Raw genomic sequence first — 13,999 nt, forward strand, 5'->3', positions numbered from 1 at the left:
GACTTCAAGTGTTGAAGGGCGTCATGCAGTTGAAGATATCTCTTGCCTATTTTTCTCATTAAAATATAATTCCACCATTCAAAAAGAAAAGAAAATGTCCCATCATCATCAAATCTGACCCGGCAGGAGGAAAGTTTGTCGTTATTTCCACATAGGCCTGAAATCATCGCATTAGTAAGTGTTAACCATAAGAAAGAGAAAAATAACACAATGAGATAACCAGACAGCTTCACCCAGTGGAAGTTGCAATTGGAGCCTGTAAAGGGCAGCACAATTAATAGCACGAAAGTGCTATGCCAACAAGATAGTATTGCATACCAGCGTGGAACATTTACACAACTTGCGTATAGAGCCTCCTCTTTCTGCAATTTTCTCCTTTCCTCAGGCGGAGTTTACACTCTTCAGAACTTCTATCTCTATGAAATAAAGCGAGATCAAAGCATTGGGAACTAACATGGCAGAAATAGAGCCAGAGAAATGTATTGTAAAGTAGAAGTCCGGGAAAGCCAGAATCCACTCGCAACCTGTCTGAACAACATCAAATTTGCAAAACTTTATATTCTTTACACGAAAATGTTAGACTAGTCGTAAAAGAAAATCCTTAGTCGATGACATGGAAAAATGAAAAAAAATTTGTGCTGACATGTCGATGAGGAGATTAGGAACCTGATTGTCCAGGGAGTAAATACGTTCTGCCGCCTCCGCCTGTTCACAATGACAGCTTCGATATCTCGTATATCTGAGACGGATTCGAGAACTCGGCCTTTCTCCTTTGATTGCTGAATAATCTGGTTGTGATAAGCCCGGCCCAAACAAGTTTTCTCGTTATTCCCCATATCGACTCCTTCAGGGCCAAAAACCCTAGCAACGCAATAACCCTCTGAATCAGTCTCTTTGCATCTCACCCTTGACGGTGGCTTTAGTTCGTAGATTTCGCGGAACGGAGGATTTGCGCAGTAGAAACTGGAAAGAGTTTGCCGACGTCGAACGCGTCGGCACTTCAGCAGCCTGACGCGCGCCATAAACGTTCTTTTTGACTTATGGACCTGGGCGCTTTGTTGTCCTCCTGGAGCAGTTGATCTGGGCGACAAGTGGACTTGGCCCAACTTATTCTCAGCTAGTGGACTTGGTCCTATTTATACTTTTGGGCTAATAGATTGGGCCACTTTTTCAGGGTTGGTTTTGCTCGAAGGTTGGCTTTGGCCCCTTTTAGTAACACAAAAAGATCGGAAGCGACGTGGTTTAGGGAGATCCCGCGAGCTACGTATCCTTTTTATCTGTCTCCAACAAGTTGAATCGAGAAGAAAGGAAGCTGGAAGAGTTTGTGCGGGGGGTGTGCCAGTACTAGAACAACCAACCCCCCACGCAAAGCACAAATCCACGCAGGCAATCACAACTCTGTTAAAGGTGGCGGTTGATCAGTCGGGTTATGTGTACCCACTTCTGTGATAACATGGGATGGGCGCTCAGAAGAGTATCCATGCCGGCAAAGGTCAGTAGTTGCTCACTCTATCGGTACTTGATGCAGCGCCATGAGTGGACTGTTAAACGTCTTCTGGCATTTAAATCTTTCGTCTTATTGAGTTTTATGCGTCTGCGCAGCCAAAATAGATATCAACGTTGATCTGACCCACAAACTCTGTCAAGCTCTTTTAGTTCCCCCGGCTTTCAGGTTTTGCATTGTCTCTTTTTTTCTTTCTAACAGTTTAATGCAGTAGGTTTATTGCTCTGCTTTGCTTGGTTTTGAATGCGGTGGCCCTTTTGAGCGATGAACCATTGTGATAGCACAATTTGAAAGTAAGATAAGTCTGTCAGTTTCTATAATGAATGGAGCGTTATTTTCAATATAAAAAGATGGAACTTTTTAATAAGAGTTGGATTTAGGCATATGTTTCTTACTTCTTAGCTTGTAACCGATCTTCTGAATGAACATGAACTTCGACGACATTAATCTGCCAGCTCTTTCTGTTTCTTTCAACCATTTGAACATGATAAGGAGAACCCAAGTGCTACGCGGAAACCACAAATTAACTTCAGCCCTTATACAGTGAGAAGGAAACTTATATACTTGTGCAATGCTATTGCTCGTTCATTTTATGTGACATCGAAGTAGGATGTAATCTGAAGAATGAAACTATTTACACCGTTGGCATATCGCATATTTGAGTTCTAACATATATTCTTTTCCTTCTATCCATTCCCATAATAATGGTTTCTAGATCTTTATTAATATTATTTTCTTTTTCTTCTCCCATCTCCCCCCTTTCTTTTTGTCTTCTCAATTTGCCAGGCAGAAAAATGCATGTTTAATTAAAATATAATATTCCTTTTTTTTTTTTGTGATATTCTTAATCTTTCCAGGCATTCAAGCAATCTCCTTTCTCAAGTTGTCGCAAGGTAGAGTGACTCAGCATTATTTTTTTAAAATTTCTCTCTTTCAGTCTGATATGGTGATGGTTTGACCTTTGTTGTAGCCTTTGTGTCAAGCACCCCAATCTTTTTGGCAACAGTGAGAAGTTAGATGTCTTGTGGGATAAAGGGTTATGTGATTCAAATATTCTGATAGCTTACAGGAAGCCAAGGCCTGAATGGCTTGCCCAGAAATCTTTTATTATTCAGGTATGTGCAAGCTTCATTTTATCATTATTTCCCTTTATTTCTTTTGTTTGAAATTATATCCAATGTATGATTAATATGTTGCAGTCATACCAATCAAGTCCTTCCAGTTCTGTTTTTTATTTAAATTAACTAATTAATCAACTTATCATATTTAGCATTCAGTATCTCCTGAGATTGGAGTGCATGGTTTTCCGGTTGACAATTTCTCTCGCTCTGGAAGTGGGAGTGTCAATCTATGCCGCTTCTCAGCTGGTTTAGATCTCAGTGAGCCTAGCAGTTCCAACTGGAGCAGTACCACAAGCATAAAATTTGAGGTACAATCTGAGTCTGAACTGGGTGTTGTAACTTACTGTAAACTATCTGGTTTATGCTTAACAATGTCAAACAGTGAAAGCAAACCTAGAACATGTAACATATACCTTGATCAGACTGAATACAAAACCCAACCTCTAATATGTCCTCTTTATTCCACTCCAGCATGTTCGTCCACTCAACGATGATGGCCGTTCAATTATTAGAGACCTAGATGGATTTCCTGTTACTTGTAGGTAATGATATTCACATTAATTTCAGTGTAAATGCTAGATAGTTCCAAATTTTGATCAAACCGTTCTTCATTTTTTCATTGCCTGAGGCATTGTGCTTTTGCAGTGGTACGACACATGATAATATGGTGGTCCTAAAGCAAGAATCCAATTATGCCATGGCCAGTGATCACAGCTTCTCTCAAGTAAGTAATGCTACATTACAAATATTGAAAGGCAAATCTCCCATTTGTATTTAATTAAGTTGAATGTATTTCAGTTGAATTTTCAAATAGAACAAGGAATTCCTCTCATGTCAAAGTGGCTGATTTTCAATAAATTCAAGTTTGTTGCTTCTAAGGGAATTAAAGTGGGTCCTGCATTTGTCTTGGCAAGGTATGAAATGGGTTTCAAGTCCTATGTGTAAATCTTCATAACATCTTTGTTGTTGGATGCAAGTCTTACTTTTCTATCTCAGCCTGACAGGTGGTTCCATTGTAGGGGACATGGCTCCATATCAAGCATTTGCAATTGGGGGACTTAACAGTGTCAGAGGATATGGTGAAGGTGCTGTTGGCTCAGGGAGATCATGTTTAGTGGTTAATAGTGAATTAACAGTCCCAATGGTACATTACTGCTGACTATTATGGAGCTTTATATTTTAAATTGGATATGTTATGTTTCCTTTGTGCCACTCGAGTTTCCTGATCCCATATTTTTTGCGGTGACTAACATATAAGAACACACTTGATTTTTGAACTTGAATAAATAATCTGCATTTTGCTGTATAGTGTGGTTTTCCATTGCAATTTTCTTGTTTCTTAATCTGTTTTTTCTGCTCAACCAAACGACATTGTCATATTGGCTACCTGATTGGTAAGGGGAGATTGAGGAGGATGTCACTTGAAAAAGCCTTTTTCATATCGAAAGTGAGAACTACCTGTGCATCTGTCACTTAAGGCCAAACAAGTCCTGTTTCCAACAAAAAAAAAGGCCAAACAAGTTGTTTTAAAATTCTGATATGTTGATTAACTGGACCAGGTGACTGGAGCAAGTTAAATTGTTCATTTCCCTTTTCCGCAGGCAAACTGACAGAAATTTGGTGTCTTACCTTTGTTCTGTAATCAATTATTCTTTTTTATGTAAATGCCAAAACTGCTTGTCTGCAAAAGTATACATTGTTCTGCATTTTGGTGTAGCCAGCCAGTTAAAATTTGCATTAAGATTTTCAAATCTTCAACTAACAATAATGTTGTTGCATATTGCTTTTATTGTTTTTTTTTCTTGTTGCACTTAAAGCTTATTTTGTGATTGAATGTAAAGAGTTTAAGAAAAATTCTCATATATTTTGATTCCTGTTTAAGGCAAAGAGCCTGGAAGGTGCCTTTTTCATGGATTGTGGAACTGACTTGAGCTCTGGTCATCATGTTCCTGGTGGGTTGTGTTACCCCTGTAAATAGTTAGTGCTTATTGTATTTTTTCTTCCATGATAATGTTCATTATACATTTTCTTATATAAACACACCTGTTCTTAGTATTTACTTTGGAAATGCCAGGAAATCCTGCCCTCAGGAAAGGCAAACCTGGTTCTGGTTTTGGAGTAGGGTATGGTCTTCGATTTAACACCAGGATGGGTCAGTTTCGTATTGATTATGCTATCAACGCCTTCCAGCAGAAAACAGTCTACTTTGGTCTTGGCAGTGTTACCTCATGAAGGTGGTCTTGGAATGCTTACTTTTTTTATATATATTTTTTTCTTGTGTAAACATACTTTCCCACATTTGGAGAAAATCTAATTCAATGATCAGTTTTTTGTTACGAAGAGTTACTCATTTTTGTTTGTGTTGTATTAAATCAAGTAAAGTTTCATTTTCAAAATAAAAAAATGCAATATGGCACTTTGGAGTGAGGTCAATGAAGCTTTTCTTCTTGCAATGGGAAAGCTTGAACTGATTTTTCTTTTAGTACTAAACTTCTGACATTGAACTTAAAGGCGAAAAAAGCTGAGATGAGGCAGCAATTCATGGTGTGGATGGACCAATTTTGAATTAAATGCATTTTGTTTTGGATAATAATCACTTGAAAACTTACTACCTGATATGAATGAAATCCACTTAACAAGATATGCGTTCTGATGCTGGTTGTGAGACAGCTGATAACGTCCAAAGAGTTCAAGGCTGAAGCAATATGGATATTGAATGGTAAGAATGTTTGTCGGTTCTGTCAAATCTAATACAACAGATCTTGAGCCATATGTTTTTTCAGTGAATCCTTGAGTGTATTCTTCAATTTTTTCCACTGGATGGTAAATGTATGGAGACATGAAATATACCTCTCCTCAATTAAGCTCTAAGTGGTCTAGAAAGTTTTCACAAACCCCTCGTAGCATTCTGAGTTGGTTAATCTACACACTGGTATCAACAAGGCAACTCATGTTATCTTTACATTTTGTTCAAAAAAGAAAGAAAGAAACAAGGCAATCCCACGGTGGATTGGCTTGCAGCAGCGTTTGTAGTAATGCAGCACAGGTAGTCATTGCAATAGGCAAGTTCAGAGCACTGCTCTGGCTGGCGGGATAAAACTTCAACCATGTCCATGCAAAACAAACTCCATCCCCTCTGCTCTGCCACCGGTGTATGAAAGAAGTTCACAGGAAGAACATTGTAAGAAAGATAATTAATCACGCCAGGAAAAGAACAATGCCAACGGTTGGAAATTATTCAAATGAAAACATGGAAATACTTCACATGAAACAGAGAAGGGAACCTGATCCAAGTGGACTTTGCAAGATCCATGTCCTAACTTTTCATTTAAGCATTTAATGTTTAAGCAGGGAAGCAAAGATTACTTATTCGCATCTGTGCGGTGAAAATGCTTTAGATTTGGAAGCAAAATCATAACAGCAAAGTGCAGTTTGATCGTGAATAACTACATCTAAACGTGGGGACAGATCCTCAAACCACAATCAACACACAATAGCTTTATTGAAACACAGGCAAATACCTAGTACAAGAGGTTTCAGTCCTTTGCTCCAATCACACCAATAATTACAATCTTTGGATTTCCCAAACACACAAAAGCAACCTCATAATCTTTCTCAGAACATACTAGCATACATAGGGATACCCATCGGGAGTCTGTTTACTTATTTTCACTTTCTTTTTGTTTTTACAATGCATTGAGGACTTTGACATCATCTTAACTGGACCAAGCCTACAAGAGGTCTTGGGACTAGTTTAAGCAATAACAAGGACCTCAACACGATTAAGCCAAGAATGATTTGCCTTCTACAACAACCAAATGTTGGTGGGAATAATCCTTCAACCAGACCTCACCACTGGTCAGAATGACTACATGACAAGCTCATCCATTTGGTTGCCGCAGGGAAAGGGCTTGTGCAAGCTGTGACCAGGCTTCAATAGCCAAGTTCTACAGCCCACAACCCTTTCATATATCCCTGCTGTCAGACCTTGAGAAAGTCACAGCAGCCATCAGCTGCTGGGACCCATTTGTTACTCATAGTCACACGCTGGGGGCCATCTATAACACCCACAAGAGAGTGGAAAGCAGGGCAGAGATGCTCAACTCGGTAACCAGATGGCTGTTCCCGAGAGTACATGCTTGTCACCTCCGAACTGGATCCACCAGAAAGGTCCTTTCTTGAGTTAATGTTTCCACAATCAGACTGTAGAACTTCAGAACTTGGAGAGCAAACAAGTTGCATAAGCTGTCCATCTTTCTTGTTGTCATTGTCAGAAGCTGCCTTCACACTGTTGATATTCTTAGTGTTCAAGAAGCGCCCCCCGCATCCCCTTGCTCGACGCATTGCATGTAGATGGCGTGATTCGTGCAAATAAGGCTGCAGGTTGGCAGAACTCAAATAAGAAGACAGAGAGGATCAAGCAATCTAAAAGACTTGGGAAAATCCTCTTTTGAGAATTTTATGAAGAACTAGATTCCAAAGTGGTTAAAGTTTGTTGAGCTCATTTCTTGCTTCAAACAGAAATAAAGCACAAGTGCTAAATAATCTTTCTTAACTTGCTAGTTCAATACATATATTTAATCAATTTTACCAGGAAAAGAAAACAGGTAAGTTTTGATGTCCACAAGGATCCAAAAAATCTTTAAAACAAGAAAATAAAATGAAGGTGAATGACACAAAAGACAGAAATTTGTCAAAAAAAAATCCAACTAAAGAGATGCACTTTTACCTTCCATTACAGAAACAGAAACCTGAACTAAGCTTTGCACTTTATTAAACCCTCACTAGTCATATAGCTCAAGTGAATAGCTAAATCTAGAAGCTTGGTGTTTGTATCAAAGTTTGGTCAAAAGCTTCATAAATGAAATCATAAATTGTGAATCAGGATATAAAGCCTTTTTCATCAACCTAAAATTGCCCCCAGTTGAAAACTAAGTCTATATAATTAGGATCTCTAAATATGTCTTTTAAGTGTTGATCTTTTATTTATCTTTCAACATTGTATTTGGAATTATTTGAGTCTAAAAAAAAAATGATAAAATTACACATGGTGCAGCAAAACATGCCAGAGAAGCAGTTAGAAAATAAATAACAAACTTATGACCTTGCCAAAGGGTAATCATTAAAGAAGAGTCAAACTTACTTCTATTCAAGTAACTGAAACAGAGAACTTTACACTGATGTTTTCCTTCTAACTTCCCATGAATGATGTATTAGCTGTAAGTTTTTAATTCCACTTCCATGGTCTGAGGGCCAGTATCAATGGTCATGTGATAATTCAAAAGAATACAATAGAGCCAAAGTCAGAGCTAAAGAATTCCTTACAAAGGTAACATTGTTAAAGAATGTAGCATCCATTAGCCAAGAATTTACTTGTTTATTTCTAACACCCTTTCTTACCAGTAAGGTACTTATTGAAGCTTCCTCACCTGTAATCTTTGCAAAAAGAGCTTGCACAGGAATTTGAGTTGGTTCAAAATTTTCTTAGTTGATTTTATTGGAAATTCTTAACAAAAGTTTACAATATAAAATATTGTTTTATTAGCAAACCATGAAATTTGGGTGTTATAAGATAAATGGAAAATGATGAGGGTGCCTTGAGTGCCTGACCAATTTTACACATGGAAGATAATTGTAATAGCAAAAGGTGATGCCCTTTAAACAAATAAAATTAGGATTTTGATCTCTTTTACCAATAAATATTGATTGAATTCAGAAAATGACATATATTATGACCCCCAAAAACCCATGAATATATTGAATGGAAAGTCAGACAATAATTTCTAAGGAGTGCCTATTCACAGTCTCCTTCATGGCATATGAACTCTCAACAATATGTTCTCTTCTTCACCATATATAAGTACCCAACATTAAAAGACAAGTGAAATGCTAATTATGTCACAGTCCTCAATGTATATATATATAAAGATTAATGTCAATAAATCACAAGGAGAGAGTGTTATCCGTCCTCCCAGGTTTGACTCATAAGATTGGTCCACATCAGTCTGAGTGCACATAACCAGTGCAAATACAGTCATTATAGAAAAAAATATCATCATCATTACAGCTTTATGCCAACTATTTTGGAGTTCACATGAATTTCCCACTCATTCTGCTTTACCATCTGCTGTTTCCATCTGGTTGCCCTTCAGTTAGTAATTCATTTTTTGAAATGCAGTTAGTATCAGCAATTGAACATCTGATCTGGCCATACTAAAAAAATGACATTGAGGTTCTAACAGAAAAGGACTGACAACCTAAAAAAGTGATATTTCATTATTCAAAGCACGCATCCAACCAAAAAAAGTGAATAAATTCTTTATTAAATAAACTGAGATGCAATTTTTTTTAACGTGATATTTGAGGGCTTCATCATACCTTTCTAACTTTAGAAACTTTCTTCTCCAGTTCAGCCTTTGCACGAGACTGTCGCCTACGGAGGATCCCATGGTACTGCTTAGCATTTACATATATAGGCCCATCTTCTGTCATGTTCAATGGCAAGAGCATACGGCCATGCTTCATCAACAAAAGGAAATGAGTGGGTAAAATTTTTTCTATAAGATTTAATTTTGAAAATTAATGGCAAGCATGTCAGAAATATGCTCAGAGATTTCCAGACGAAATTTCAAAAGCAGTTCTCAGTACCATTGCTTGAGCTCCATAAACAGCAAATACACCATAGCAGGGATCAATACAGTTGAAGTTTGCAGACACCTTGAGAAACAATTGAAGAGAAATTCAGTGCTCAAAGACCTAATTGAAATATATCTAAACAAGTCAGAAACAAGATAAAGATGCAAATTGGTTTACCGCAGGCCGACCCAGTCCAAATTCAATATGAGCTTGGTGAGTGGGAGGTGAGGACTGGAGGGAGATGCATGGGGGAATTTGAACCCTGTGCCCCCTCTGCAATTGACCTGAAGCTAAAGCATCTCATTTACAGCACATTAGTTTTTAAAATAAAAATGACTGTGACTATAGTTCAAAGTCATTACTCACTTAATATATAAGAGAAAACATATAACTGATAAGAAAAAGTTAAGAAACAAGTTTCTAAAGTATAACAGAAGCAAAATGACGAATATCAGAGCATTCACTTTTGTAATGGAGATATAATAACAAATTGTCTTGCCAATTTTACTATGTTCCTGAAAGTGGATGAAGAAAAACTAAATTTTCAGGGATGGATAAAATTAATTTATTATATCGCTGCATCCTGCCACAGCTATAGGCAAATTTGTTAAGCAGATTTTACATTCTAGTCAAGAATAGAGGTAAAATCAAACTACACTTACATTTGGCATTACACCCATTCAATTTAAACAGATATTAGGCAACTATATACACCGTTAAACAAGTGGAGAAGGTTCTTCTGCAACCTGAACCTTTGTTGATGCGCACTAGTACGCCATGAAAGTGGTCACAGGTTATGGAAAATCTGTCCTCTAAGTTAAAGCACGGTACTGCTACACTTGACTAAAGCTATGAGAAAAGAAACACAGTTTATTTTTAAATAATACACTTTTCCCTGAGCTGAAGACTCAAATTTTTTTAAGACATTAATCCAATATCCCACTGCTTCATAATGAACAGATGAAAATTGCAGACTGCAGCAAAGACTTCAACCCCAAAGATTGCTGTGCCTAGTTCTGTTCCTCATAACCCTTCTACTAAAATATGTATCTGTAAGTCATGGACCTCTCCACAACAACTTTTCAGCTTTCTGTTTTCCTTTTTTTTTTTTAACTCTTTGACAATGTTCCAGCATTTTAACCTAAATTTCCACTATTATAGTTTCAAGCACTTGAGAGCTACAATTGCTTCAACAAACACTCCTAATAAGTTCATTTCTAATAATCAAATAAACATTGTCCAACATTAAGGGTGATGAATACCAGAAGATTCAGAGAATTTGGTCATGTTGTAATCCTCATTGAAAGGGATGACCAGAGTGGGGCCTTCACGAGGAGCAACTGAGGGTAGGTCTTCTATGCTTGTCTGGCCCCAAGAGGTAGTCTGAGAGATTCATCATGAATGGATTGAGACCGAACTGCATTCCACCAGGGCACAAAAGGAACAGGAGTGACCAGGTTGTTGATCCTTAAAGCACATGGTTTGCATTGTAGACAAACTCTAAAAGATGAACACTAGACTTTAGATGGTATTCTCTGTCTATGGTCTAAGGTATATCCGAAATAATTTTCTGCAATACTTGGCTGTTGATGCTTCTGCTTCAGCACGTGTGAACTGATACCACTCTAGAATCACCTTAATTATCTAAAAGAAAAGGTCTTATTGGCACAAGTTCAGAGGGACATTAAGTGTAGATGATTTTTTCCCTCAAGTATCCATTAATTTTTCACATAAGAGAGCAGGAACTAAGAAACGGAATTTCTACATGAACAAAAGGTTTAAGAAAAATTTTAAGCTCATTAGAGTTCCTTATAGCCCAACCATCATGCTCCAGATTTGCAAAAGCTTTACTAAAAAACAAAAAGATCTGAGAACTCGGTACCTGAAACCATGAAAGAATAGCAGAAATAGAAGGAGATTTGCGAGACTATTTCAATAAGAACAGAACTTAGTCATCAGTGACAAGGAGACCCATTTCGAGTCACACTTGCAGAGAGTAAAACATTAGCCAAATTAATCGATAGGGGAGTTCTGTAGCTGATATCACCCAACGTCCAGTCACGAAAAGAGAGCATCAACCAGATTCAGAAGATCGTAAACTGGTACAAAACCAGATAATGCAAACCAGAAGTGAAGCCAAGGTGATGAAGTGCATATTAGCATCTCAAGATTCACCAATTAAAGACTCCAACAAGAGTACTCGTCACCGAACTTAGTGGGCTGCAGTGTAATAAGAAAAATCTAGCTCCATCATGAGTGAACGAGGTTACTCACATTTCAGACTCGAAATATCCCCATCAAGAGAAAATTCCCATTTGGTAGAGACCATGTTGAGACGATAGCAGGCAGCCTCAGGCAGGCGAGGGAGCGAGCGAGAGAGAGAGAGAGAGAGAGAGAGAGAGAGAGAGAGAGAGAGGTAGGTTAAGGTGTGTGATGAAATACGTGAGAGCAGCCAATGGAGAGTGATTTTCATGCCAGGCTTTTGTACTTTAATGATTTATTTATTTCCTTTCAGAAAAACCATTGCCGCTCGAGTCCATGTTGGCCTAAAAAACTCTTCGTCTTAACCTGTTATACTTTAGACAACAGATAAAGGAAAAGGAAAAAAAAAAAAATGAAGCGTGCACAGAACAAGTGAGTCTTGGAAATGGCCAAACATGCCAGTCTCATTACTGTTTTCTTAAACAGATAAACGTCTGTCCCTCTTTTTCCTTCTAGACATCATCGTCTACAGATACAGAAGTCCACTGAGAAAAGCTCTGATTTGACATGGAACTTACCTTCTAGTGAACGACTTTGGACCCTTTTTTTTATTTATAAGCCTAGATTGAGCGGTTTCTGGGATGTTCATTGTTCTTCCATTGAATTGGTCATTTCTGTAGTAAGGGTTAAAATTGCTTGATTGATCCGACCTTCCAGGCAATCTGGCAAGCCAGCATCTCCCATCACTTGCATACCGTATGTATTACCCCATAAACTTTTCCAGATGGTCCACCTTTTTTTGTTTTTCTGTGAGAAGACATTTTGTTTGTTTATAATTCTACCTTGACACCAGTTATTTTCTCATCCGTACTGCTTTCGATGGAGGGATCCGGCTATTCTAAACAGATTGCAATATAGACAGAAGGAGCTGCCGTATTTAGCTCAGAATGTATTTATAATCATTATTTAGGTACATGTACTTACAAGTATATATCTGTACTTTCTCTTTCTATTATTTCGTCCGTTTGGACTAGTGTTGACCGACAATGAGTGACGAGGCAATTCGCCTGTGTTTCCTGCTTCTTGGGAGATGAAAGAAGCCAACCCGGGAAGAAATGTTCTCACTGAATAATCCGCCTATGATTAAATTTAAACAAACAATATTTATACCTAAGATTCAAAAGATAAACTATAAAATTATTAAAAAATATATATATATATCTTAAGAAATAACTAAATTTTTGAAATTAATAAGGATCAAATTCTCATTTTATTTTTTCCGTAATGTTAAAAAAGACTTTGTATAATTTTTTAAGAGGATTGGAATCATTTCGATACATAATTCATATGTAGAGAGATGGTGTTAGTGGGGAAAACTGATAGTGGTTACTGGTGGTGCTGATGAATGATCCAATACCATTTGGGCACAGAAGAGATCAATTATGTAAAATCAGTCGATCCCTCATCCATTATTCCCCCCCCCCCCCCCCCCCCTTCCTTTATCTCATTCTCATCTGCTCTTCTTCATTCCTTTATCGAGCGAGAGAGAGAGAGAACAAAGAATGGTGCCAAAAACAAGCACCGGTAGTTTCCTTTTCCTTATTGAGAATGATCTGGCCAAGTGTCTTTCAGTGGCCACCGGAGATGGCATCTGACGCACCAGATCCAACTGAGCTTAAAAACTCCGAAACGATATTCTCTTTCTTTCTCTGCTTGCTCAGGTCTTTTGCACAATCGAAATTTGCTCGACGAAACAAAGAGCGAGTAAAGACAGTGAAGAGTTGCGTTCCACATCAGAGCAAAGCCTGCATTGCGCCCACTCCCACTCCCCAGTGGTGGCTAACATAAAGCATTAGTTTTTATCTCTTTTATTTTTCGTCTACTTTGAAGCTTTGCTGCTCAGATGACCGGATTATTCTACTGCTTCCCACTAACTCCTCTAGTGTGGATCTGCAAAATCCTCCATCGCTTTTCCATTCATCAGTGGCGATTGAGAGATTTGTAACCGACTCACATCACCTCAAAAGTTTTGGACGTCTTTGCAGGAGAAGAAGATTTTATCCACTGAATTCCCCAATTAAAAAACCATTACACCTTGAATCTAATCCAGTCTCTATCCCTGAGTTAGAATCTGCCTGTGGAGCATTTTAGCGAAAAGCAGAGGAACCAACCAAAGGTTGAAGACAAAAATAATCACAAGAAGAGAATACTTTAATGGTATTATTGAGGTACGGGTGGTAGGTCAGTTGCTGAAAAGTAAAAAACCTAACAACCAATGACGAACATGATGGGATCCAATTGAGCTCCAGGACAAACCATTCCGAAAACAAACTCAGTTTCATCTCCACTAACTGAAATTCACGGAGCTCTGAGCCATCCAGATTCATGCTTGCTTTTATTAATAATCAAGGCTTTTGCAAACTAAAATTCCTTGTTTCTTACACAGATATCATTACAGTCGGTCATCTCTCTCTGAAAATCAGAGATGCCTCGCCACGTTTCAGCAAAACACTGGCCCTGAGTGTTTTATAAGAAA

The 13,999-nt window shown here is 37.9% G+C and overlaps 2 protein-coding genes across 3 annotated transcripts; one reads left to right on the plus strand and one right to left on the minus strand.

Annotated features, from left to right (window-relative positions):
• The first annotated feature begins 1,302 nt into the window (after nucleotides 1–1,302).
• On the plus strand, nucleotides 1,303–4,959 carry LOC137948822 (outer envelope protein 39, chloroplastic). The gene is made up of 11 exons (XM_068794999.1): nucleotides 1,303–1,492; nucleotides 1,603–1,672; nucleotides 2,362–2,397; nucleotides 2,475–2,619; nucleotides 2,775–2,933; nucleotides 3,097–3,167; nucleotides 3,271–3,349; nucleotides 3,424–3,539; nucleotides 3,622–3,769; nucleotides 4,508–4,577; nucleotides 4,700–4,959. The coding sequence occupies exons 1-11, from the start codon at nucleotides 1,459–1,461 to the stop codon at nucleotides 4,855–4,857; spliced, it is 1,086 nt and encodes a 361-aa protein (XP_068651100.1). The 5' UTR covers nucleotides 1,303–1,458; the 3' UTR covers nucleotides 4,858–4,959.
• A 1,149-nt stretch (nucleotides 4,960–6,108) lies between these two features.
• Nucleotides 6,109–11,692, minus strand: LOC137948294 (nuclear transcription factor Y subunit A-10-like). Of its 2 annotated transcripts, none has more exons than XM_068794331.1 (5): nucleotides 11,536–11,692; nucleotides 9,439–9,551; nucleotides 9,274–9,342; nucleotides 9,004–9,144; nucleotides 6,109–7,002 (listed from the first exon to the last, which is right to left on the minus strand). In XM_068794331.1, the coding sequence occupies exons 1-5, from the start codon at nucleotides 11,588–11,590 to the stop codon at nucleotides 6,607–6,609; spliced, it is 774 nt and encodes a 257-aa protein (XP_068650432.1). In that variant the 5' UTR covers nucleotides 11,591–11,692; the 3' UTR covers nucleotides 6,109–6,606. The 2 variants fall into 2 exon arrangements, with proteins under 2 accessions (XP_068650432.1, XP_068650433.1); XM_068794332.1 differs by lacking the exon at nucleotides 11,536–11,692 and adding an exon at nucleotides 10,524–11,134.
• Between the last annotated feature and the right edge of the window lie 2,307 nt (nucleotides 11,693–13,999).

The sequence above is a fragment of the Aristolochia californica genome, unplaced genomic scaffold (assembly GCF_029961685.1).
Source record: "Aristolochia californica isolate CCGP_79_NKW_82.1479 unplaced genomic scaffold, dmAriCali1.0.hap1 SCAF_13, whole genome shotgun sequence".
Classification (NCBI taxonomy): Eukaryota; Viridiplantae; Streptophyta; class Magnoliopsida; order Piperales; family Aristolochiaceae; genus Aristolochia; species Aristolochia californica.